The sequence below is a fragment of the Harpia harpyja genome, chromosome 5, assembly GCF_026419915.1.
Source record: "Harpia harpyja isolate bHarHar1 chromosome 5, bHarHar1 primary haplotype, whole genome shotgun sequence".
NCBI classification, from domain to species: domain Eukaryota; kingdom Metazoa; phylum Chordata; class Aves; order Accipitriformes; family Accipitridae; genus Harpia; species Harpia harpyja.
This window is the reverse complement of record NC_068944.1, coordinates 49,957,693-49,984,884: the sequence shown is the minus strand read 5'-3', so window position 1 is coordinate 49,984,884 and position 27,192 is coordinate 49,957,693. Positions and strand designations below refer to the sequence as shown.

General features: G+C 35.5%; 1 protein-coding gene across 6 annotated transcripts in view; it reads right to left on the bottom strand.

The window, feature by feature from the left end:
* The window catches only part of WWP1 (WW domain containing E3 ubiquitin protein ligase 1), a 62,004-nt gene that overhangs the window by 5,155 nt on the left and 29,657 nt on the right, over positions 1-27,192 (bottom strand). For 2 of the 6 annotated variants that reach the window (XM_052786732.1, XM_052786733.1), the window contains exons 4-19: positions 25,200-25,324; positions 22,274-22,411; positions 22,110-22,176; positions 19,809-19,990; positions 16,340-16,688; positions 14,092-14,187; positions 13,272-13,446; positions 10,057-10,111; positions 9,878-9,962; positions 9,651-9,779; positions 8,641-8,713; positions 8,479-8,550; positions 7,341-7,429; positions 4,448-4,607; positions 1,465-1,598; positions 1,223-1,363 (exon numbers count right to left, since the gene is read on the bottom strand). In XM_052786732.1, coding sequence (XP_052642692.1) covers positions 1,223-1,363; positions 1,465-1,598; positions 4,448-4,607; positions 7,341-7,429; positions 8,479-8,550; positions 8,641-8,713; positions 9,651-9,779; positions 9,878-9,962; positions 10,057-10,111; positions 13,272-13,446; positions 14,092-14,187; positions 16,340-16,688; positions 19,809-19,990; positions 22,110-22,176; positions 22,274-22,411; positions 25,200-25,324 — 2,070 coding nt within the window. Of the gene's footprint in view, positions 1-1,222; positions 1,364-1,464; positions 1,599-4,447; positions 4,608-7,340; positions 7,430-8,478; positions 8,551-8,640; positions 8,714-9,650; positions 9,780-9,877; positions 9,963-10,056; positions 10,112-13,271; positions 13,447-14,056; positions 14,188-16,339; positions 16,689-19,808; positions 19,991-22,109; positions 22,177-22,273; positions 22,412-25,199; positions 25,325-25,888; positions 25,922-27,192 lie in introns of those variants that run through there. The other 4 variants (XM_052786735.1, XM_052786734.1, XM_052786736.1 and 1 more) reach the window with 4 other exon arrangements.

Below are 27,192 nucleotides of genomic sequence, written 5' to 3'. Positions count from 1 at the left end.
TACTTTCTTACACTGTATGATTCCATAGACTATAAGGGATTTATCATTCTAATATTATCACAAATCTCCAAACTCAGACAACAGTAAAAGTAGCAAGATGTACTTAGATTACCATTCCAGTTAAAAAAAAACATTTATTATTATTAACCTTTCACTAATCAAAATTCAGCAACTTTTTAATGAAAATAATGCTACTTCAGCAGTACAATTTTGTTATGGCAAAATTTGATTTATCTTAAAAAGTGCATAATCCTAGTGTTTCAATGGTAGAAAAATTTCCACCGATTTTAAAATATTCCGTTCTTGAGCAAAAAACACCGTGTAGGCAGAGAATAATAAGAATACTGTTGCTTATAATACCTATAACTATGGTTGCTCAATACTTCCAGCATAAGACTATTTCCAGCTTCAACAAAGAGTAGTCATTTTCTGTTCTGAGCTTCTGATTTATGCTAAGATTTGGAGGAAGAGGTAATGTTTTTTAAGTTTCAACTAAAATGGTCAAGCCACTTCTGAATAAAAAAAAAAAAAACAATAAATACAAATACTATAGAAACTATTTCACGGAGAAGCTAAAGACTGCTAATTTAAGTGGAAAATTTACGTGCAGCACTGGGCATACACTGTATAACAGAAAAGGATCTGTGTACATCTGCTTCTGAGATCACTCTGAATAAATGGATCAGAAATACAGGTTCAGAAAAAGAAAGGCAGTGATAAGATTAGGAGAGAAGCAGGAAAGAGCAGCATAACAAACTTTTTTTTCTCTTTGTTCAAAGTCACACCACATTACACACCATTCTGAATTTTAGTTTCCACAGTGACAGCAAAGTTCTGAACAATTTTGAAATCCTCTGTTAAATACATGTCTTCCTTTCAGCTGGATTTGTTACCTGAAGTTACTGAAAATAGGTTTGCTCATTTTCAGTTTCACCTGTTCTCTCATTGTACATGTAATAACAAGACAGGTCATCTTTTCTCTATCAGGTCTTCTCTATTTTTTCTCTTGACAGGGGGAAGGGGGGTTGGAGGAGAGGGAAGAGGGGAATAGGAGAGATCAAAGTGTATCAAGAGATCATGTGTACCAAGATACCATTTCAATAATAGACCCAAGAATTACATAGTAATAGGAAAAAAAAAAAAAATCATATACTGTGTCAAAAAAGACTAGAGCAACAGAATAAATATGGAACACTTTTTTTCAACATCTACACCTTCCTACCCAATATATTCTTCTTTGTTCTCCTCAGTTACCAAGATATTTGAACCTCCTGATTTCAGCTCATGTGAGGTTACTTTTCCTAAGAGCTCCATATCCACACAAAAGTACATTTCCAAGTTACACTCTTCGATGTTATTATCCCTGAATGAAAAGGAAAAAAAAAAAAAAGGTGCAATGAATGCTGTATACATGAAAAAAAATCCATAAAACATCAACACATACACAAAAAATAATCTACAAACCTTATCCAAATTAGGGAGTTGTAAAATTCAGTATCAATAGATTCTAGGTCCTTAATGGTAAGTTTTTTGCTCAGCATTCGTTTGTAGAAAGGCAGAGAAAAACCAGTGTCAATAAATTTCCCATGAAACAATGCCTGTTGAATAGAAAAAAGTCTGTTTAGCTTTTACTGAACTACTGAATTATTGAAGTATTCTGGACTTGAGTTCTTTTTTTCCTTTCTCCTTCAAACAATAAAAAGCACCAAGTAGCAGTAGCAGCTTGGTATTTAAAAAGAACAAAACATTACATTAAATCGGAAGGAAAAAAAAAAAGATTAATTGACAAAATTTATCCACGCATATGTTATCATTACAATTTAAAAATTCTTTCATTAAAAAAAACTTATCATAAAAGGATGAAGTCTATTAAAAAGAGAAAATTAACTAAGTTTTCTCCATATTATGTGGATAGGTATATATGCCAAGGGTTATTTGATCCTACTTGATCATAATATTTGATCCTACTTGAGTACTACTGCCATTTTTTACTACATACATACATCCTGCAAAATCATCCTTTACACAATGCTACTGCAGCTTGTAAAAAACAGTTTAAAAATGCAATCACAGACTGCTTCAAAAAGAGCTTTGGGAATCAGTTTTTTTATAGGTGAGTAACAGAACTGAGAAATGAGGTTCTCCCTTCTACTGCAAAAATGAAATTGAAAAAAAACCAAAACATGGTCACACTTGTCTCACCATGCATACACAAAGGGTGTAAGCTAATTTCTACTACTGAAGCATAGCATTACACACACACACACAGAGTGTTAACCTCCATACTGACTCAGTGCATCTGAGAGCTAACAGCGCAGCTGTAACTATGAAAAATATTTTTTCCCTCATCCTTACCAAGTACATTTTCTTCACTAAAACACCCCTTTAAAAAATCATGTAAACATAGGCCACATGTGGCATTCATTGCTTGTCTTTCCTTACAGATGAAATTCTATAAGCAAAAGAGCCAATGTAACGGCCCATTTCCTCTAGAAAAAGGCAATGCTCCATCTTTTTTCCCCACCTTCTAATTTCCCCCCTAAGGCTTACTCTAGCATGCATTTTCTTCTTCTTTAGGAGAGCTTAAAAAGGTTCTCTCAGAGGCCTTTATTAATATTTATTTGTTTGTTTGTGTATTTATCTTTAAACTAGTCTATACTTCTTATTGGAGAGCAAGCTGATAGAAACAGAAAAACTAAATGTCAAGTGCAGCATCCAGCCATACGATTTCCTGCTTTTTGCAAAAGTCAGCTCTTAAATCATCTCATTTAATGTCTATGATAATCTTACAGCAAAATACAAAAGTTGCCTCAGCCAACCTCATTTAACAGCTTTTCGTTACAGAATAAGATGTGTATTATTTATGTTTAACTCCGTTTCAGTCAAAAACACCTGTGGTTATTTCAGTACTTAAGTCTTTATGATCTGAAAATCACAACTGTTTTAGAACTGTGAGAAGGACAGAAACTACAACTGCACTTAAAAAGCCTATCTAGACTCCTTAAAATGATTCCCACTTACATTAGTACCTAAGCTATTTTAAGCCACTGGAGGGTATCCCAGGAAGTACTGCAGGAAGTACCATCCATTATAAATCATGACTATACTCAAACCTTGCAACTGACCACGTTAGGCACCATTACACAGGTCTCTCTCCCCACCCCACCTTAGAGAATTTAAAATAAAAATACAAAAATACTTCAGGAAAGAAAGGTTTGTCTTCTAATTACATTAAATACTTATAATTAAGTCCTCTTCTATGATCTGTATTTTAAGAAGTAGTTTTCCTAAAGTTAACATTTCAATTTTGGATTTATCTTATGTGCAAGATCAAAAATCACCGACTAAAAGAAACAGAATTTGGCTCTAGCACCTAGTTGGCTTTATCACGTCTTCCTACTAAATGGCCTTATACCTTGCTGAGAGTTCTAAAAGAAAGAAAAAAGTTGGCAGCCTATATAAAGTGTTAACCCAATGAAAGAAATTTTCATGACAGCACAGAAATGGGGAACTTGGCCATAAAATCCTCGAAATCAGAGATGTTATCATCAAAACTGAACAAATATGTTTCTCAAGAAGCATCTATAATAAAAGCAAAACCAAGAAGCCCCCCCAAACCTAACTTATTTTAAGTCTGAAAGTATTTTTCCATTTACGTTACACTTTGCTTGTATTTATTCTAATTTCATACAAAAAGCCTGAACAACAGGGGAAGACGACAGTCATTTCAATCTGAAAATACACTTTTATCTACTCTTTTTGGTTTCACTATTCACCACATTCAGGGATGTTGCTGAGGGCTACCTGTAGACATCATGATGATTATGTGGAAAGATGACTGTATCACTACATGGAAGGAAAGAAATGTGACAGAGCAGGAGTCCACTACAGAAAACTGACTCAGTGATACCAGAAGAAGAAATGATACAACATGCCTCGTCAGCTTTTAGTTTAAGAGAAACCTGATGGCAGAGAATCAGCTCCCTGCCAGCTTCTGCTCTCCTCAGTATCTGACCTTTGTATCAAAGTATGTACGTTTAAATTAAGGCTCAGTGTACTCTGAAAAACATTTCTAACTCATTTTTTTTAATACAGTTAAGGTATACCAAGTGTAACCGAGGAGCCTTTTTCAGAAAATACTAGTCACATTTTTCAGAGCATCAGTATTCAGACACTCAATCAAACAGCGGTTTGCATGAAGTACACACATCCAATTGATAAAAATAAAATATTATATTGAATGTCATTAACTTTCATCACTATCCCAGGAAACTTGAGTGTGTAAGAGACTTAGCTCTCAGGGAATATTTTGGCTCAATAACCTTACATGCCTTAATCTTCCATTTCTAAGAGATTAATATAACCTTTAATAACTGTAAAAACAAATACTGTTCAGGAATAAATGTATAGCTACAGCAAATAATAAAACCTTAAAAATCTAACCTACCATGGCAATAAAGCGCCCAATGAAACAGAAATATGAAAGATGGTCAGGATTGATTGTTGATGCTGGATTTATCTGCAGGCAATAGTTGCTCTTGCCAGCATATTCAAATAGGCAGTACATAGGGTTCAGTACTTCATGGGAAAGCAAGAAAAACCATTCTCTAAGGAAAAAAAACACGTATACACATAAAAACCATCAGATACAGATGTTTATCACCATTCCCCTTAGGTAACTAGCAAAATGGTCAAAATATATGCAAACTTAGAAAAATAATATAAACAGTGTTGTATTAGAATCACAGAATAATATATGGCATTACATACTTTCTTAAATATAAAAAATTTCATTAAAAATGATAATGTTAGAAAGTCATGGTTTCCAAAGTTTAGAAATTATTGTTAAGACTGTCACCTTGAACACACCCTCATAGCACAGGCTTTAGCTGCATATTAGTAACATTTCTGCCTACAGAGTCCTTGCCTCAACCAGTACACAGTATTTATCCTCCTCATGCCTGCTTTACTGCATACAACTCAAATCTTTATTCAAAAAAAATTACAGATTATTCCATGGGCAGTGCTTATTATAAATAACCTAGGTAAAACAAAACAAAACAAAAAACCCCAAACCACAGCACACCTTATTTGCTTTCCCAATCTGACAGCAGAACACACACTGAGTTACTGTGGTTTAACAAATTACCATGCATCAGTTAAGCCCACAGGACACAACAGTGTGAATATATATTTTTGCTGAGGTTTAACTAATACATGTTATTCATCACCTTCATAGTTGCCAACGTAACAGACCTGAAATATTGATAGAATCTGGTATTTCAGTGTTAAGATAGCTGATTTTTAGAATATTTTTTGCTTTATAGTATTTGCATATAATCAGAGACCTCAGAAGCAGTCATATATACTCAGGAGTTTCTGTATCAGGCCCTAAATGCTTGGAACTGAAAAACCAGGCTTAGGGAAAAGCCACCAAAAAAAGCTGAAAGTCTCTCCTACAATAACTGCAGGGACTGAATTCCATCCTGACTGCCTTCAGCTGTCACATTTAACAGGCATCTTTTCTATCCCTACATTTACCTGAGATCAGGGAATAGAAATGAGAGGTTTGCTGGCAAGTTTCTCCTAAAAGTTCTATGAAACTCAAGTCATGGATCATGATTCGCTACAATACGCTTCAAATCCAAAGGCCAAGCAGAAAGAGTAAACAGAGAAAGGCCAGGATACGATAACCCTAACGGGGTTCTGTGTTTCTTTTAATAAGCACAAGAATGTTGTACAGCATTCTATGCAAGTTTTATACTGAGACAATTATATTAACTCTGCATAGAAGCATCAAATTTAATAGGCATTTAAATTAGATCAAAGCCAGTTAACAAAGGAGGAATCAAAGAAATCAGTCATCAACAAGAAGTTTGCAGAAGCAATGAATTTTTCATGTCAACAGCTAGAACTAGCCATAGGACATAGTGTCAGATTGGTCCTGCTAAACGCAAAGTAAAAATCTGGAGGAAACACTGAGTTTAGCCTCCTGAGAAACAGGTGATAAATCAGGTGCACCAGCTTTCTATATTTGTATTAATGCAGCATTACACTAGCAAGTCAGTACACGAACATTTACTCAGTGTCACTTAAGAATTCTCAGCTCAAGTTACAATAAGATCCTCGCTGCTTCTCAATTTCACATACAAAATCTTGGGCAAGACTTATTCCTAAAACTATTGAAATTATACTACTTATATATTTGTTACATTTATTTATTCTGCTACTTTCTAACTACTAAGAGACTAACACTCTTCAGTTAAATTATTCTAACATCACTTCTTTGGAATACTTTGTTTCTCTGGACCAGATTACTTGAACCCTCCTGGTTTCCATCCTATGCCTAGGGCCATCATGATAGGGACACCAGCCAAAGAAAACCCACACAAAGCAAAAATTGGATTCCTCCCTGCAGTCACCCCCCAAAAGCCTACCAGATATTGTAATTCAGAAGCATAACCACCCACATATGCAAAGAAGCTCAACCTTCAGAGGCAAGCTCCCTTACTTAGAAGTACTACACATTTTCACCGAACCTCATTTTAACACAGCTACATAAAACCAGAACAAAACCAAAACAGAACACCTTTACATTAAAAAAAACAACCAAACAAGGAAAATTCTGTCACCTATGACTACTTCCAATTCCCTGAATCTGCAGTGGTACTGAAATTTTCATCATAATAGTAGCATTTCAGTCAAGTAACCAGCAGCAGTAGTCAGTGGTTGTCTTCTATATGGTCAACAGATGAAACACACTTTGACTATGGTTTTTCTGTTACCAGATTTTCCCTCCGAGTTCCAGTTCAGATTCTAGAAAAACTTGTAGTCTAGCTGTTTTGCATTCCTGCACAGCCTACCTAGTCTGTTTGTCTGCTGTTACTTTGTGCCTGCACTACTCTCCTCTTGTTTATGTCCTTTCTGCTTATATCAGCCCCAATCTGGTGTTCACTTGTTTTTTTCCAAATAAGCAAAACAGTTTATTTTTTCACAGGCGCCACTTCCAACAAAGTGGAACTTTCTGATAGAAAGTTTCTGAAATAACTTGGTCTAGAGCAATTAACTGGCATAAAAAAATTCCAATTTAAACGTCAATCGTTGTCAAAGAACTGAACAACTGAGATCACAGTTTTACTAATGCAAGGTTATAACCCATAATAGCCAGTGCTGCCAGTTCCACCTCCTTAATACATTAAAGGGAGCTAAAAAGGTAACCAGGGTCAGACTGCAAAAGCAAGCAGTTTTTTTGCCAACAGAATATTAGAAATCAAGGTTGGAGTGCTATTAGAAAAAAAAAAAAACCAAAACAAAACTATTTTAAACAAATTTTCTTTTACCTTGCCAAGCCACCATAATCCAATCCTTCTTCTCCTCTGAATATAACATATAATCTTCTCCTCAAATCATAGGGTTTTAATGCCATAATCTATCAAAAAAACCAAAAATTGTAATAAGTTATAAATTATGCATTGTCAATACAATCGCTCCTTCTTACTCAGATTTTATTTAATTGATACAGAAATGCTGTATATGTCAAATGTTTACACAGATTTGACAAGTAATTAGACCATCTCATAGAACATGCAACCAATGAACTGCATATAAAAATACCAACTTGGACTTAAAATCCTTTGGCAGCAGACTGCTAGCAAGTGGGAGAGCGTATCTGGAAAGTATCACTATATAGTTGCCCTGTTCTTATACTCTTCCTAAAGCATTCATTATCATTAAAGGAAAATAGGCAAAAAGACATTTAATCTAATATATTACAGATTTTTGGTTTTAGGCAAATCACTTAAAAAAGTAATTTACTCTAATCCAAAGTAAGTGTAATATACTTTCATTAATAACATACTTTTTACTTATAGAGAATCCCTCCCAAGAGGTTTTGATGTGGTGACAGCTGCAAGAATTTTCATTGTTAGAGAGAAAGAAGGAAGGAACAAACATTGGCTGCAGACTGTAAGAGCTCAAGAACTGTAAGCTTCAATTACACAGATTCAACATTTGAAGGACAAAGCAGGACACCAGTTTTAATTGGAGAAAACAACATTTTGTAATGTATATAACCACACACAAGAATCAGAAAAGCAAATCCAATGTGGTTAATGTGGTATGCAATGTGGTTAAGCTATGGAACTCTTTACCACAGGATGCTGTAGATGCAAAAAGTTCACAAGAGGAGCACAGACAAGCTCACAGAAAAGAAGTCCCTTGAGGATTATTAAAATACCCAGAAACCACATCAAGCTCAAGAAGCATTTCAACTGTAAACAGTTGGGAGCTGAAAGACCATTTGGTATGAGTATTATATATATTGCTTCTGTTCTTACTGTCTTCCCTAAGAATACCCCTTTGGCTAATACCAGAAGAAGATTACTGTGCCTGAAGGACCATTAGTCTGAACTGGCTATGGCCATTTTTGTTCTTATGCTTTGCCTTGATAAACAAACACAACAATCTTTGCAGACTTACTTGCTGGAAGGAATCCTCAAACAAAGTCTGTCTGGATACATTGATTTTCACATGACTTGGCAGTGCATTGGACTGTAATCATAAGGCAATAATGTTAAAAGGCAGCACATACAAATGTAAATTCAAATAGTTTCAAAAAGTAAGTAATTACATAATCAGTACCTGACACAAGTAACGGAAATGAGCAAGTTTCCACCTAAAGCTACGCTCATAAGCAATCTGTGGCCCTTTATTTCTGTAAGGAAATATATTTGAGATACATTAACCATACAGACATCAAACATAATTTCAATGCTAAACAACAGCATGTAGATTTCGAAAATACACGAAAATCGTTATATAAGATATGATCAGAAACAAAATGCAGTTGATGGTTTGGTCAGTCTTCCTTTCCACCCCCCCGCCTTTTTTCTTCATTTAAGATGCTAGTCAATTTACCAAATTTGAAAGAAAGGTAGACATCGAGAGGATTTCAAATCCCTGTCAATCTTGTAAAAATTACAAGTCAGCTAGAGGGGAGACATCTAATTTATTGTCTTCATTGAGAGAAAGACTGCTAAATTAGGCTTCATAAATTCAGCTGCTTGTGGAACTACAAAGGAATTTCTAGTACAATACTCTACAGGCTCTTTGAATGAAAGGTCATCATCATGTCATCAGAAGTAAACCCTTCCCTATATAAAAGACATTAAGACAGCCACCATAGGTTGGGTCAATACTTCTGACTAAACTATTTTTAAAAAGATTTGCATGTAAAATTTTTGAGAAGTACTTAGAACTACTTTGTTTAGACATTAATGTTGCTAGAAGGTGTACAATTATAAACAATACTCATTACAACCATTTGCTGTTTCTTTAAAAATTTAACTATTAGTTACATTAGTTCAATATTCAAGCTTACCTCACTTCCCTTCTCTGTTTATAAAATAATTACAATCTTGGTATTTGAAAAGTGTATAAAAACTATTGAACCTTAAAGCAGTACAGCAAGGTGTGTCATAGACAAACTGACAATGAAAGCTTAAAAATAGATTAAATTTACAGAACAATTTGTTCAAAATTTAGTGCTCAATTCCAGCTAAAAGTATAGATTGTTTTCTAGTATGAGAAGACTTCATTATTAAACTATAACAAGGTATAAAGTTAAAAAATATATTTGATTTCTCACTTACACAGAAGATTTCCCAGTACGAGGATCATTGAAGGTGGTGGTTCTTGTATTATGGTCAACAAAGTATCTGACACCTTCTCTGGTATATCTGATTTCCCAGCCCTCTGGAAGAGGGTCCTCATTTTGTAAACTGCAGAAGAAATTGCAGACAGTACTTTTTCCCCCACATCATGACATATAAGAATTAAGCAAGATCTTTTTATCTGCACAGTCAATGTACACACCTACCCTTGAGTTCGAGGGTCTTCCCACTGTGTTGTCTTTGTGTTATGATTTACAAAATACACCCTATCATTTGAATCCACTCTCCTTTCTAGGGGAAAAAAAGAAAAAAACCCACTATACAACAATTGTATTCCAGTTTTCTGTAACTGTCACTTCCTGAAATCAACAGCTAATTAACTTACCCCAACCTGGTGGTAAAGGCCCAAGTGGATCATTTTCTGCTGATAACATCGAAGCCTATTTAAAAACAAGAGGACATTCAGTTAGACCAAATATTATTCATATTTTTTGCCTTAATGTGTTTTAAGATTACCACTATTTCTGAAGACTATCCATTCTGAAAAAACATCATGCCATTTTTAGTCTGTTTTTGTGAAGAAACATAGATTATATGACAATGATACGATCTGTGCGCTTGCCTCCACTGTTTCCAATCCAATGTACCCTCCCTTTCCCTTCCTACAGCAAACTTGAGAGAGAGTCAGTGGTCTTAAAGATGCAAAGTTCATAGAAGTTTTGCGTAAGCATGCATAAGCAGATAAGCACTATGTTCTTGCTTAAGAACATGCTTTACCATAATAAACATTTCCAAGCACAGTGATTACTGCCAACACAGGAGTTTTTGCTTCCTCAATACACTATGTCTTCCCTGGATGTTTGGCTATTTTCAGACTTTGTCATTCTTTGCAAATGCAGCTGCATTCATTAAAATATGTGGATGGTTAAAATTATACCAACACACAGTAAGGTTAAAAGGAAAAAATAAGTAAAAAAACCAGATCAAATTATTACATAAAACCATGCTAAGCTCATAACGTAATATACTGTAACCTCACAGAAGACCCCCAGTAGCTCCCAAGAATACAAAGCATGGGAAAAATAAAACATAAAAGGCAGAAACCCCCACACTACAGGATCCATGCTTTGATTTATAACTAAAAGCATCCACCCCCTAAAATTTTTTGGACACTAAAATTCTTTTTTTTTTTGTGCAGAGTGTAATTTTGATATATGGGAACTAATCTACATTTTCCAAAGAGTATCTTAAGGATCACCTTGCTACTAATATTGCTTTATATAGCATTTGCCATCCAAAAATCTGAAATCCACTTAAGAGTTTACAACAGCAAATTCAGGAAAAAAAAGCTATGATATTTTTACTGTGAAACAGAAAAAGAGGAAGGATCAGAAGAAAATGCAACAGTTACCCTCAAAATCAAGCTGCCTCTTTGTTCTGGCCACCAGCTACTAGATGTGAACAGAGAACTACCACTACCTCAGCAGCAAATGCAGTTAGCCTTTTCTGCTTTTGGAAACTATACAGTCACAATGACCCTGTAACCAAAGACTTCCCCGTGGAGAGTATAAAAAGAACAGCACACAACAGAAAATGCTGTCTGCCAAAGAACTGAATGGTGGCACGATTCAGAGATTTCCAATCTTCTTAACGGGCCCAAGGATTTATGTGTGTCTGCTGGCTAATGTATATTTAACAGAACACACTGGAACACTAGGCAGTGGCATGGGATGAGCCAGATTCCATACCAGAAGGAGTTGAATATATTAGCCCAGGTAAAAATAAAAATAAAATAACTGTAACCTATTTTTCTTCCTTCACATAGTTTAGCTTTGACCATTCAAGGTAATTGAAACATTCTCTTACTCATTAAAAGTATTAATTCACTTTTTCCCAAAAAATAAATTACAATCTCACTTATAAACTGTTATATAGGCAGAGTCCTGGTATGTCACCAGAGGAAGAACAGTTAGCTGTAGTTTGACCTTAACGATACTAAACAATTCTAGAAGAAAAGTATACAGCAGCACTAAAGTTTAAAAAAAAAAAAAAAAAAAAAAAGGCATTCACACTTTTTTCAATATAATTTCAATTTTTCCCCAAGTAAAATATGAGTCCTAGGTATACAACTGATACACTACTTAGAAAACAGAATTCTAAAGAAACAGAAACAATTGAGTTTTCTCAGATGTTTAAGCAACTGATCAAAGTAGTACACAAGTACAGGAAGTTGCTCAGGGAGAGTTCTTGGCTTGCTATGTTTCATCTGTACTTCCTGGATTTGCATTAAAAGATACCAGTGTACATAAATACCTGAAGGGAGAGTTGCAAAAAGGATCGAGCCAGGCTCTTTCCAGTGGTGCCTAGTGACAGGACCAGAGGCAATGGGCACAAACTGAAACACAGGTGGCTCCCTCTGAATATCAGGAAGCACTTTTTCACTGTGAGGGTGACCGAGCACTGGCACAGGTTGCCCAGGGAGGTTGTGGAGTCTCCATCCATCTGGATATGGTCCTGGGCAACCAGCTCTAGGTGGCCCTGCTTGAGCAGGGGGGTTGGACCAGATGACTTCCAGAGGTCCCTTCCCTCAACCATTCTATCTTTCCCTAACTGCGTAAGATACATCTACTTTGATGCACAGCTCCAGGAGTTAAGAAAATTAGTGGTGATGCATGTTTCTGCTATTGCTAGTGATGAGATATAATGTATAATTAGATAATGAGGCTGAGAACTATTAAATGTAAGAATACTGCAGCATCCTTTATTTCAGAGGGGTACCTGAATAAAGTTCAACAAATTCAAAGCAAAGTTAGGTCTGTGGATGCATAGAGTCCCAGTCCAATGAAGCTGTTTCAGACTTGTACTTCAATGTTTTCTTCTTTAAAACACTCCAGCTTTGCTACGTATCACTTACAAAGTCTCTGGGATTGGATCTTTTTTAAGAGAACAAGCACAATTCTTAAAATGGACTGTTTAGACTGACAGTGACATGCAGGCACCATCATTCTTAACTCTGAAAAAGCAATTATCCTATTTATCCAGAACAGACTGAAAAATCTGCCTCAAGAAATATCTTACTTGAAGCTACTCATGATGTTTTCTTCAGGCAGAAGTAAGCGAGCAACTATCTGAGAGAAATGGAAAACCATATAGGAAATTCCAAAGCTGAACCAGGTTCATAAGCTACAAAATGAGCTCAAAGTAAAAGAATTGCCACTTGTACTAATGAATGACTCCTAATCACTAAAACAGTTTTGAAGGCTATTTAATGTTCAAAATGCCCATAACTCAGCTTTTACATTCCTTTTCAGTTAAGTGAATGCTTTAGTTTTACCTTTTACTACTGTCATTAAAAGTCTTAAGTACCATGCACTACACAAGGCTTAGGTTAGGGAACAGACTCAGAAGGGAGTACTTTTTGCCTTGAAGGATGATTTTTGTTGACATTTTTAAACAGAATCAGAATCTAAATTACTGATGCCAAACATCTTGTTAACACATATGGTTGAATAGTTATAAAATCACTTTAGAAAAAGTTAGAGAACAAAAAGTATACCTACACCTCTCTAATCATTCCATAATCATTTATGTAAAAGTTACCGAATAGAGGTATCGTTGGTTAAATTGTTGCATAGCTCCCTGCAGTTGATTCCGTTGAGATTGCCATTGCTCAAAATTCCTGACTGATTCCATTGTTGGTCGCTGCCACGTTGTTGTTCTGGTGTTGTGGTCCACATAATAAACTCTCCCACGATCATCAACTCTTCTTTCCCAGCTTTCAAGAAACACAAATGTGAACAGCTAAATTTTTCAGTAATATTATATAACTGATTTTCTCTTTATGCTACATTCCTAGACAGTACTTGAATGAAGTACTGGAGTCACAGGCATGATTTTAATTTCTGAAGTACACAAAAGTACTCGCCAACTTTACTGGTAGAAGGACAACCACATTGAGCAAACACAGACTTCAAAGCAATAGCATGCTCAGCTCTCTGTCACCTCATTTTTAACTTTGTAGACTCCTGTGACCATAAGCAATGTTGGCATGTTTCACAGAAAACACTTTGCACAGAAATCTGAGGTTTGGAACCAGTGCACTACACCTAGTGGTGCCACCTAAATAAAGGTGGTCAAATGTGCATTATTTAATGCTTAAGTTTTAAAGGAAGAACAAAATAATTTATTAGCTGTATTTGAACAAGGGGTCAGAACAAGTGACATACAGAGTACCAACATTCCTATAACAATAGCTGCAATTCATATAATTCTAAATTAACTGAAAGCTAGAATTTCTTAATATATGACGTATAATACAGTTTCGATGAGCTGCTTATAAAAGACGGTATTTTTCCTGCACCAAACAAACAAACAATATATAGTACCTTTATCATGTTTAAATCAAAAAAGTCTACACTACCCAGGAGGTAAAGGCTGTGGTCTTTCCCATGTTGTAGTTCGTGTGTTGTGATCAACATAATAGGTTCTACCATGAGGATCCTTTCTTTGCTCCCACCTTCAAGACAAAAAGACTTCATGTAAGTCAAGATAAGTAAGAAAATGCTTCCTTAGGACTTATTTCCCACTATGCCAAAAAAGTACTTTGGTATTGAATGAAAATACTACGATCCAAAACTCGTTCTAAAACGCCAAAGAAAACTCACACTAAAATACGTATCAGTTACTTCCTACTTGAACTGGTATCACCATAAAGATTTCTTTAAGGGACTTGGTACATAAAATGAGCGCACATCAATATTCACAAGCATTTTCAAATTCTATTTAAGATATGTGAAAACAAAGTCAATTAATTATCTGCTCAAGGTTCAGATGCTAAAACAACCTCATTCAAAAAGTGCTTCGAGATGCATTCTTTGCATTTCAAAGTACATGCCTCTGAAAAAAAAGAGGGAGGTTACATTTTGAAACACTGTTCCCTGTATCCAACAAACAGGATCTTTCAGAGTGAACCTGAAATGTGCGTTATGAGATGGTCTTCCTGTGTTTCTATTTCCTATCCTGGTAAATTCTCTATCTAATATCCCTAGGGATTATTTCTTCAGTTTTAGTTGCAAACCAAAATTACATTGAAGATGGAGAAAGGACTAAACATTATAAACAACTGAAGTTTCATGCTGCTGAGAATTGCCATAATGCAATAAAAGCATTTATAAATGGGAGAGGAAGCCAGGATAAATGCTAGATGAAAAGCTGAAGCTCTTGCTTGCATTATATATATATGTTTGGTTTTCTTATGTACATTATGTAGTTGACTCCTAAAAACATAGGCAGAACACCTTTGTCTGCTACTCACAGGATTTGATGTGCATTTCCTCACTCTTACAGAGTACCCTATAAAACTCCTACAAAATGTTTTCTGCAATTCAAGAGGTTAAATGCTAACATTACAGGAAGGTAAGACAGGTGGAGCAGCAGCATGTTACAGAGTTACTAGGGCTAAACATAATGGAGAGTCAACTAGATTTGGGGGGTGATGGGGGGTGGAGGGGCAGGACACCACAAAAAAAAACACCACCACAGAAACATGATCAGGGAGGAATGACGAAGAAATGCATTTGGCCATAGTGTGCACTACGCCTGGAACTCACGACCCTGTCCTCAATGGGAAAGCATGTAATTAATTAATTTAAAAAAAAAAAAAGTGTGTGGAGGGGGGATGACAACAGGAATTCCCACCTATAAAAAGCTTCCATTGTCAAAGCACCTGAAAATTAAAAACTTTGTAACTCTTCCCCAACAATATATATACAATATTTCTATCTTTGTAGATGCTTGTTTTCATGTTTATACAACTGCAGAAACTCAAGTCAAGTGTCACTAAGAACTTACTGAACCTCCTTCAGAGTGAGCAGGTACAAGCCTGGCTCTCTGAAAGATCAGCTACAGTGACACAAGGTGTATATACACTTCAGGTTAAGAAACAATTTCTGTGTTCAGAAAATGCTAAAATAGTTAGTATTTAGAATACTACAGAAATGTCAGTATTTCCAATTAGTTACTGAAGACATCTTTTCACTCAAACATGAAAGCATTTATAAAAAAAATTTAAGATCTATATATATTTGAGTATGTACTATATTTTCATTTAATGTCTAAGCACATCTTTAATTTCGCATTTAAGGTTTAGGACTACAGAAGTAGTTTCTAACAGTCTAGTAAAATTAAAAGTTTCTAGCTATTCAGAGCACATACATACACCTCAAATCTGTATTTTTATCTATAACATTACTGATCTCATTGTTACACAGCAAGAACCTACAAGTTTTTCTAGACTATTTTATTAATTTTCACGTCTCTGTATTTTGATCCCTACTACATTCTCATAGTTTAAGAACCAAAGGAGTAACAAATTATGACCCAAATAAGTTTGAATATATCAAATGAAAAGTCTTCACATCCATAATGCCCAAGAGTTTGTCTATTTAGATCACAATACCATCTCAGCAAATCAGTTATCATTTGTTACTTTCTGGGACGAGAGCTACTAGCCAGTTATAGCAGCAGTACAAACCCCATTTTAGATCAAATAACCCCGTCACAGCCAACTGACCCACATTTGGCAATCCCAGTATAGAGTTAAATATCTGTTTCTTTATATGTATGTTCAGACAAAACATCATTATAGCATTAAAATCAAGCCCACATACCCTGGTGGCAAAGGTTCTGTACTGGCATTACCAGGCTGCTGTCTTACAGGTTCTGCAGATGCACTTGAGGTGGAGGAGGATTCCCTTGGTTTTGCTGCTTCTGCTGCTATACTGTTTCTAGCATTAGGTTGAGCACAGTCTGTTGCAGCTGTAGGTTCTAGTCCAGCAGACACAACAGGTAATGCAGAAGTGTGGCTTTCAGAACAACTAGTTGCTTCTGTTGTTGACTGAGGTTCTGCTGTAGTGTTAGTGCAATCTGAAGACATGGGAGCTTCGACTGAACCTATCTGAGCCTCAGAGACAGAAGAATTACCAGCTTCTGGTGCAGAGGCAGATGACTCGCCATTAACTGAGAAATGGGAAATAACATTTGTGTATCAGAATCTGAGGAGGTTTATTTACTTTTCAAATGACCAACTTTTAGAGTAAACAACACAGAAGGAATACATTTAAGTCGCACCTATATGCCATAAACAGCATTTTTGTCTAAGATGACAGAAAGTCACAATGCACCTGCCTCAGTTAAAGCTGTAATTAAAACTTACAGTCTGCAAGCCATTCTCTATACTTCCCTGCTAAGGTAGTTTCTGCATGTCTTGGTCAACCCAACATTACACCTTAGTCTTTAGATTAGCAAAAGGTATCCATCTGCTTCCTAGAAAACAAGATCACTTTATTTGCTTTGAAACTACATCACTTCAAAAAAGAATCTTGATTAGTATGACATGAAAGAAAAATATTAAGAAATATGTAACTCTTACAAAATTTGGAAAACTAAGAGGCAGTTCTTACAGATAATTTTTTTTCCTTTTTTCAGAGTTGAGGTACAGAACCCGACAATTAAGCAGCAACCACCTGTGTATGACTTGGAAAAAATCCCCCTCCAAAAGCAGGATTAAAATATAAAAATTAGTATTTGGCTTACGTAACTTACATACTTCAATGACTGAAGAAAATTATTTAAGAATCACAAAGTAAATCAATTTCTGTCTTCTAAAGAACAATACAAATGTCATCCAACTCAAGCAATCATAATCTCATAAAAGGTTTAAAGCAGGCATGTATTTAGCATGAAAAGGAGGCTAAGAAGGCTTTATTACTCCCAAACCCACTTGGCCAACAATACGTCAATACCAATCATCTGCAGAGCTTAACAAAACAGTATCTCAGCACAAGATGATCTTGTCTTAGACAAGCAAAATCAGGTACGGCAGTCAGCAGGACCCCCATTAAAAGTCAAGGCCCTATTAAAAGCAGTGCAACATCATTCACAGCTTTCATTTTCTGCACCACTGATCAACACCAGACAGTGAGAATTTTATTTAAACTCATCAGTTTGTACCTCTTCTAGAGTTGGAACTATTTTTCTACAAGACTAAATATAATATGCAACATAGACTTCAAGTAATTTTCTATCTACCAGCATAGTATCAATTTAACAATTCTAAGGACTGAGGCCAATTCAGTTGCTCTATACTCATAACCTTATTGACACAGATTTGCAAAATTTAACCCTAGACTACTGCCTATAAAATGCTGTTCCATCATTTTAAAGAGCTCATTTACTTTAATTCTGTATAATACTCTTACGAACAAAAAAATAGCTAGATTCTACTTATTATCTGCAATATGTATATAATGTCAGCAATTTCTTGCTGTCCCAGATGGTCAGAAAAGCAGGTCAAAGAATTATAAACAATAAAACTGCCATAAGCATTGTACTTAAGTTAAGGAGTCAGTCTCTTTAAGGATTTATCACTGGGCCATAAATATTTTCTTGATATGCATAATGATAAGCATGACTTTATAGGCAGCAGCAGATTTGTAAGATCTGTAAAGGCACTGCTTTTTGAACACAACTATTCCAGTGTAATACACCACTACTTCCAGCTCACACAAAACAGGTTAACTATATTACATGTTAAGACTGTATTATTTCAAGCAAATGTAAAGCATGACATTAAAAATCAAAACTACAGACAATCTGATAAAGTTTCTTCAAACCTCTGCTTTAACTAGCAATAATTTTACTTAAATAGGAAAAAAGCCAACTGAAATTTCAGCTTTCATTAAAAAAAAAAAAACTATTCAATTCATTCACATGAAAGAGTGAACAGGACTATACAACAAAGTTAGGAGCAAAATAACTGACAAATCATCAGCTCTTTCAGTAAGCTGATCTCCAAAACAGATCTATAAAACATTACATCAGCCAATTACCTCACCGATTAGATCTAAAACAGCAATTCTGGCAACATCACTTGAAATTACAATCCTGCTAAGCACAACAGTGGGGGAAAAAAAAAAGAAAAGTCTATCATCAACAAATGCTGGAGACCTGTTTTAAGCCTTGCCTTAAAAAAAGTCTCCACCAACTGGTACAGTAGTTGAAAACTGTTTTATCAGTGCCTGAGTGCAAGCTCAGTGATGATTTCATCAATATTACTATTTGAACAAATCAATTATTTTTGCAATTACCCTATCCTAATACAGATTTCAAATGGATCTCTTCGCTGTTGAAGAAAAAGGGAGCAGTGCCCAAATAATATATATGCCCTCTGGCATTCAACTGAAAAGACAGGGGAATCAAATTCAAGTTCCCCAAATAGAGAAAAGCTTCAGAGAAGGCCTAATTTAATAATTATCTTTTAAAGTTCATAATTGTTTCTGCTATCTCCCCACCATACCCACTTTTCCCACTCTATTACATAAAGTTTGACAGTCTCTGTTCTACCGTTTATTAACAGCTTGCCTATTTCTATATAAGGTTATCTTTTTCCTCTGCTATCACTGTAATCTCTCTTAAACAGCTGAGAAAAGGCAGAAAGTGCTTAGAAAGCACAGTCATTATTAGATGCAAAGTTTTTCCAGGGGAACAAAAATAAAGGAAGACTTTCTTTTCACTTGTTTTACTGTACTGAATGTTACTTGTAGTCATAATTGAAGTTTTTGTGTTTAAGAGGAAAATGAAATTTAGTAGCTGCCAATACCTGTTTTGAAACAGCATACCTTTTGAAAAAATGGAAGGCAAGGAGAGTGTGCAACACATCTCAACTCAGAGCACAGCAGTTCCCTGACAGCACTAAACGTCAGATTTATCTAATGGCAAAAGAAACTTAACTACAGTTACTCAAATTGATTGTGAAAGAAATCTGATTTTTCCTCCAGACAACCAGTAATATGGTTTAGTCATCTGGGACAGAGAAATGAAGTTTTGGATGCTTTACATCTTTCTTCATCAGAGAACTGATGGGAAAATATGAAAGTTCGTACATTTAAGTATGGATCTACTCCAGAAAAATTCACAGAAGTGGACACACAAGATTATAAATTCAAGCCCAGAAACATCCTGTCAGTATTTTTGAAATCTAACAAAAAAATGTATAGAAAGAGTGGCTCAGCTTCCAGTACATTTCAACCAGATAAAAAAGCCTTATGGAACACGTTCTCATAACTTTCCCATTCTTACCAGTGCTGTTGACAGGCTGAGCTGCAAGTGGTTTTGGTACTGGTGTATTTTTGGGTCTGGCTGCAACGTGAGTGGGAGATGGTGTGCTGTCTCCATTAACAGCTTCTATACAGAATGTATTCTGTACTACAGAGTTGGAAGGTACTTGATTGTCTATCCCATTAGAAATGTCACAAGCAGATCTTGGTAAAAATAAAAGATCATTTTAGGTTACTACAAACAACATGTTAAACAGTTATGCAAATAAACCAAATCATACACTAAATCACGCTAAAGAAACAAAGAAATGGTAGTAAATTGACAACAGTTTATAACACAGTGTTTGCAGCCGAGATAACAGCCAAGTGCAAGACCAAAACAATTAAGGAACAAAAGGCAAATTTTGGTTTGGAGAATTTCAGATACTTAAAACAGATAAGATTTTCCATTTCCACTTCATCCTTTACTTGTAATGACATATTAGAATTGAGTTGGGCAGATGGATGTGCCTGCCACATCCTCCAAAACTGCCTTAGGGACCCTTCCAAAGTGCAGGGAGCAGGAAAACTTTTCCTTTCATTAAGCAAGTGGAACACTTGGCTTTGTTTGTCATATCTCCAAAAATTATTCTAGTCATAACATAAGAAAGTAAAAAAACTCTCCCTCAGTAAAAGGAAAAAAAGATGACCTTCTCTATGCATAGGCAGGATGGGACATTGTGAGGACAGATACACACAGGCAACTCTGTGTTTGTAAGGCCACATGGAAATAAATGTAGTGTAAGGGCTTATGAATGGAAAGCCTTGTTCAATTACGCAGTTTTTAATTAGATCTATCCCAAAACGCTTAAAGCCACCCACGAGAGACACATATTGTGAAAATTACATTCAATGCCAACTCCCCACCTTACCAAGGAGTAAAGGCTAAAAATTAAAGAGAAGTTAAACAGATGTCAAAAAATGTGAGAATTGTTAGAAGTCCCACTTTACAGAGTAAGAAAGGAAGAAGCAGCATTTCCATGCTACCTTACCCAACTCCAAAGGAGTAGTATAAACAGAGAATTAAAGTCTTATCCCTTTTCAACTCTAGACTACAAACCCAATTTGCTCCCTAAAGACATGCACAGAAGCTACCTTAAAACTTTTCTTCATCTCTTAATTTTAAAACTGTAGATCAAAACTGCTGGATAGTTGTATGGAAAACTGCTGTAATCAAAATATCAACATCAAGAGCAGGATCCCAGTAAAAGCCACACCTCCAGCAACAATAGCTGAATGAAAACAAATGATTGTTACTACTGTTTCAAAATGGTATGCAGATGTGTTTCAAATCACTTTTAACAGTCCCAAGCCTTTCCAACAAAAACTAAGGAGAAGCAACTTTTTATCCTCACTCCCTCATACTGGGCACCCACGGGGGAACAGAGATAAACCTCCACATATTGAAAAAAAGAATCGAATCAAGCTTACAAGGACAAATGTGTCCCTGTCACTCAAATGCATAGCAACTGTATGTTTTTACACTCCATTGTGTGTCAAGAACTTAAACAGAAAGGGATTTACTGCAAGGTAACTGAGCAGGCCAGTAACATTAAATTGATCTGAATGTTGACCTATTCGATTCACTAGTGGTGAGGGGGCAAACAATCTATTCCTACTTCTCTCCAGGCAGTCCTTGAGCTGGTATAAAGATAAAGAAGCCAAGAACAAAGTTCTAAATTGATCCCAAAGCCTTTTTCTTGCCACTTCAGGTTAAAGCAGGCAATCCCTTTGCCTCAGTGTTCTGAATACTGCTTCCTAAACTCAATACAAGTCTCTTAAACAAATTCCTGATCATGACCTTAAAAAGGAACCGGGTAAAGAAGAAGTAATTTAGGCTTTTTTTTCTTCTTCCTTCCATTCAGATGGTACTTGCAACACGTTGGTAAACATGAATATAAATGGTTCTTAAACAGCAGAAGAAAACAAATGGAATAAGTACACAAAACCACACTGAATCACTGCTCCCCTAATCAGTCGAATTTTTATGTTTAAAGGGCTACACATCCAAGAGGCAATGATAAAGTAGTGGAAAGCAGACTCTACCAGCAGAGGAAGAAAAGAGTTGTAAATTTAATTCTTCTGGAGCTAAACTATGTAATAATCATACAAGTAATGTTTCTAAAACCTGTGGTAACATAATTTAGGGCTTGACAGTTAAAATCTATCACCTTCAAAAAATTACAAAAAAAAAAAAAAACAAACCACAAACAAACCAAACCTTTCAACTGATAAATTTGCTAATATACTTCATATAGTGTAAAATACAAAAATAAATTCCAACCTGGATGTACTTCTTGCTGAACCATCTCTGCTTTCATGCACAGCCTCGCCATTTTGCTGAACTTCTACTGAACAGTAAGAAACAAATTCAACGGAAATATTCCATTATATCTGTTTGAAATCTTAATCAAAATATTACCATCTGATATAATTATTTGAACTTACTGGTTGCTGATGAACCGAGATTTGTAAGAGAATCTTGTTCAACAACCAAACCATCTAGCACAACTGTCAGTTCACCTGTTTGCACCATGCCACTCTTGTTTTCCAAAGAGAGTTTCAACTGTTCTTTCACTTTTTCCACTAAAAATGGAGTTGGGGTGGGTAGGGGCAGAGAAGGAGAGAAGGGATAAAGGAGAGATTAAATTCTAAACAACATTAAAAGAGACTTTCAACACAAAAATGTGATACATGTATTTAGTTGTACAAAACTGAACATGGGACATATTCAGATGATGCAAATCAACATAGAAATCACTACAGAGCTGCGTAAATTTACATCTGCTGTGGATAAAAGCAGAGTTTATTGTACAAATAAATTGGCCATTTACGTAGTATATTCTATAGATATACTATAGGATCCACATGGTTTCAGTACTTTGTTGTTAATGATTTCCCAGGTTTGCTGTTCCCACTAAGCCCTTTTGAAATTATGCGCTACTTACATAACATGAGAAGGCTAAAAGTCAAACAACTTCTGAACTACACATCCAAATATCACAAGTCATGGGAAACCTCATTCTACAACCAGAGCTTATGTTCATTTCTCATATCATCTTCCAAAACTAATTCTAAGAGACCACTGAAAAGAATATCACTTGGAGGAATAAGTAAATGCAAAGACTGCATAGAGTCCCTCCTCATTTTTTTAAATTATTTTTATTAAATCCTTACTAGCATTTTCATAGATCCCAACTCCAAGGATTAAACAGTAACAGAGAGGATACCTCAAGTAACCAAAAATTAAATCAGAAACTATTTTCACCAAATAATTTGAGATAATTGAGATATACAAAAAAAAGGGTACATGGTGCAGTAACAGAATTCAGTATGACTGATAAGCAATGCACACATTTGTAGAGAGACATACATAATCCAGAGGTAAAACATGGTGTGGATGCTCCGTAATTCTCTCTAAATCAACTATTACTAGTACAGCAGTTAAAGCTACACACCATAAATCCAAACACAATCAGCTATGAGTTCACATTAATCAGTTTAAAATGCTTAAGGCCTTTTAGTATTTGCAGTCTCAGATTAAAAGATTAGTTTTTCAAGATATACCACTGTATTTCCCTCCAATGACAGCATTCCAAGCTAAAGCTCACTGTGCACTTCTATGCATTAAACTAGCATTTTTTCATTCTTAATATATATCATAAATGAACAATAAACATGAAAACAGGGAAGGCTACCATAAGCTATTGCCAGATACACCCCAAGCTGTTAAAGAGCAGGTTTGACAGTGTAGTTAGGCAGCAGGTACTAGCAGACACCCACTGCTATATTACAACGGATTTCGAAGTACTTTAAATCGCCGGAGCAAGCACAAAGTTCCCAAATCTACAGAATTATTGATTTAGCAATCTGCATTTTGGAAAATTGTACTACCTGAAAGAAGAGAAAGAAGAAACTAGCCTATCACTGAGCTGTTAAATTAACATATTTATAAATCATCGTTTCTGCAAAGGGTGATTGGTTTAGCTTCTGCTATTTTAACAGGTTATCTCCCCAAAACAGATCATCAGTTGGCTGTAGTCCAGCTGAGCTGGCAAGAAAGCTGGGAGGGGTGTGGGCAGCAATTCAATACTGGTGATGTTTAGGATAAAGTAATAGCACTAATTCTAAACTTTCTACATTTAGAGGACTTCCTCTTTATGTTTTCTTCAGTAAAGAGCCTTTCAAGTGCTGCATTTTAGATTAGGTATCAATAACTGAACAACTGAAGGATACCAATCAGATTATTCTACCACTGAATTATTGAATAATCCAGTGTGTGTTAAACTGCTGACTTGCCCAAATCAGAAACACTGCACATAAATTACTTTTTGCGCAATGTACAGCTAACTCAGTCGACCATTCCCTGAAAGAATTTGCAAAGTTGTTGGACCCTACATCCCCTGGATCTACAGTAATAAAATATTAACTATTTTGTTAGAAATAGTTAAAATATTAACCATTTTTTTGCTATCATTATTACAACCCAGTTTCTTCTGACATTTTTTTTTTTAATTTAAAAAAGAAGCAATTTTTCTGCTTAACTACGGAATCTTGGGTAGAATCTTTAAAATACTGCTGAAGAAACCCCACTTGATTTTGGATTCTGTTTCAATTTTCTGTAAGAATCAGAAAAATGAAGCTTTTTTTTGGCTCTCCTTTCCCCCCACCTCCCTGAACAGAGCTCTCAGGTTTGTATATCTAACTTGCGAGAAAGGTTAGAGATTGGTTTAGCTGGAATTCTACTGCCACTCTCAAGTGGAATTTAAAGTGTGGATTCACCATCTTCTTGTACTAACAAAAAAATTTTTAGAAGGCAAATTAGATACAGAAGACCTGTTTTAATTCTATTAAAGACAATTAGAAGTTACATAGAACACAACGATCTCTAATGTACTAAAAGGAAGTTCTCAATTGTTTCATTAATCAGTGGTTCCTACTGCTCTCTGGACAGCTAAATTATGAGGGAAAAATATCCAGCCTTTCTATTAGTGATTCCAGAGAAGGAAAACATGAAAAATTACATAGATGGCTTTTCTGAAAGCTTAGACATTTTTATTTTTTTTACCAAGTCTAAAACAGATCTTCTAGCCAATTAGTTATTAGTTTGCCACAAAACATTGTATTTAATCACTTCCACTTTTACTTAATCTGCAGTAACTCACTCTCTAACATTTGTTTTAAAATTATTATATCCCATTGTTACATTTAAATTGCTCTCAATAGCACAGACATCTCTAGAAGAGACAAGTAAAGACATCAACTGAAAGTCAGTTGTAATTACATGGATAGTTAGTAGTCTGGTTGCCAGTTTGATATATAGATTAGTAAAAATAATTCTACTTTACTCAAAATATCCTTCATGATAACTTACATTTTCTATTGTGTATTTCCAAAGCTTGTCTCAAGTCTACAGTGGCTCTTCCTAATAAAGCATCTGCTTTTAAAGTGTGATGGCTCCACACTCTAAATTCCAGCGTAGTCTGTGGAGTCACATTCCTGCGTATAAAATACATTTTTTAAAAAAAATATACAGATTTTAAAGTATTCATCCTTGTTATTAGGAGTATTTGAACTTAATTCACTTTCTCATATTTCCTGTATTTCTTGATACTAATTAACTGAAAGAAGTTTTTGTACTGCAAGGGGAAATTTTTAACTAAGAACTGCAAACACTATATTTATACTTAAGATCAAACTTAAAGTGCATTACTATGATAGCATAAGGAATTTGATGAGTATCAGAATAACCTACACTAAGCTCAAATCTCAGTTATATAAAACATATCTTACTTTATTTATGAAAGACATATTTTCCCTATTCCTCACTATTCCAGAATTCTAACTAAAAACTCACATTATTAAATGTGGAGAAAAAGGTGGTAAGTATATTTGTCTGCCACTAGAAAGAAAAATACTAAATATTTTAAAAAAAGGAAAAAGCAATCAATCAGCTACTTGCAAGCAGGAAGAATCCACTCAATAGGCATCAGCTTGCCATAGAAGTGTTAATAAAACATTTGTGAATCCACAAATATGTGTAAAACCATAATGTATACTCACAGAAATCAGAGGGGGAAAAATCAAATGATGAAGCTAAAATAAAAATTAGAGGGAAGCAAAAAGGTAAAAGACCCAATTACAGTAATATTATGATAAACTTTCACAGTGATCTCTCCCCTGCTCAAGAAGAACAGGAAGCTATGCTAGGTCCTGGAGAGTAAGTTTGTAGTACAGGGTCTAGTACTGCAAGAGTGCTCCTGGCTGTGAAAAATGGAGTAGAATCACTGTACTGCAAAAAGTCAAAGGCCACATATCCATTCAATATTGGATACAGAAAGTTACATCAGCACTGATGAAAACAATACTAAAAACAAGCCCCATCCTCCCAACAACAGGGCTAGCTTTACAGTCACTTGAACATGTTGGACAACATCGATCTTTTTTGCTGAAACCCGTGAGCAAATACATTTTTACATTTTGAATAGGCTGCCTTCTAATAGAAGTCTTACTAAAAGACCAGCTCAACAAAGAAAAGAAAAAAAAACACCTACACACAGAGAATATATTGCTGGTGCTCAGGCAGACCCATAGAACTGAGGGGAATTTGGTAAGCCAGAGAGTTCACTTATCCTCAAATAGACTGGGTAACTGAAGCAATGATACCATTCCAATAGCCAGAAGAAGAGGGGGCCAGAATACCTTATATATATAAGGGTAAGATCCTAAGGAAGTAATACTGATGACAGAATGAGTCTGTTTGGCTGTACTGTGCATGCCAAATCACCTCATTTCTATCAGCTCACCAAATCCTGCCAAATCAAACCTGCCTCCTCAACAGAAAATCTGGTCTCTGTGAATACACTGATAGCTCTGTGCTTGTGCTAGTAATAACTCCTGGAAACCATTGTCAGGTCCAAGACTGTTTTATTCTCTTTTGCAATATTGCAAAGGGCTAATAAACTCTACTAAACCTGAAACATTAAGAAATGTGGCACAGGAATACCCTAATTGCTTCAGCCCAGGTCTGCTGTTAATAAGTAAGTGCGCCCAAACAAACAGTTCCCCAAAGCTATGTATCTTGTACCATTAGCCACCCTCCAGCACCGTTAATTATTGGAACCTGGCATGGTTCCTACTACTAACAAAGCTGGCTATTGCACAGACAGGTCAGATGCTGTAAAAGGTACTGGCCCATGCTCAGTGCCACCTGGTAGTAGCTATGCTGTTTCCAGACCCAAATCTGAAGCAGTACAATCTTGCTTGTATAATAACGCATTCTAGTCAATTGCACAGTGCAAGACTGCCAGTTCTTCAGAGAGTCATATTCAGGTATATCTACACCTGTAGCACAGTTAAACCAAATT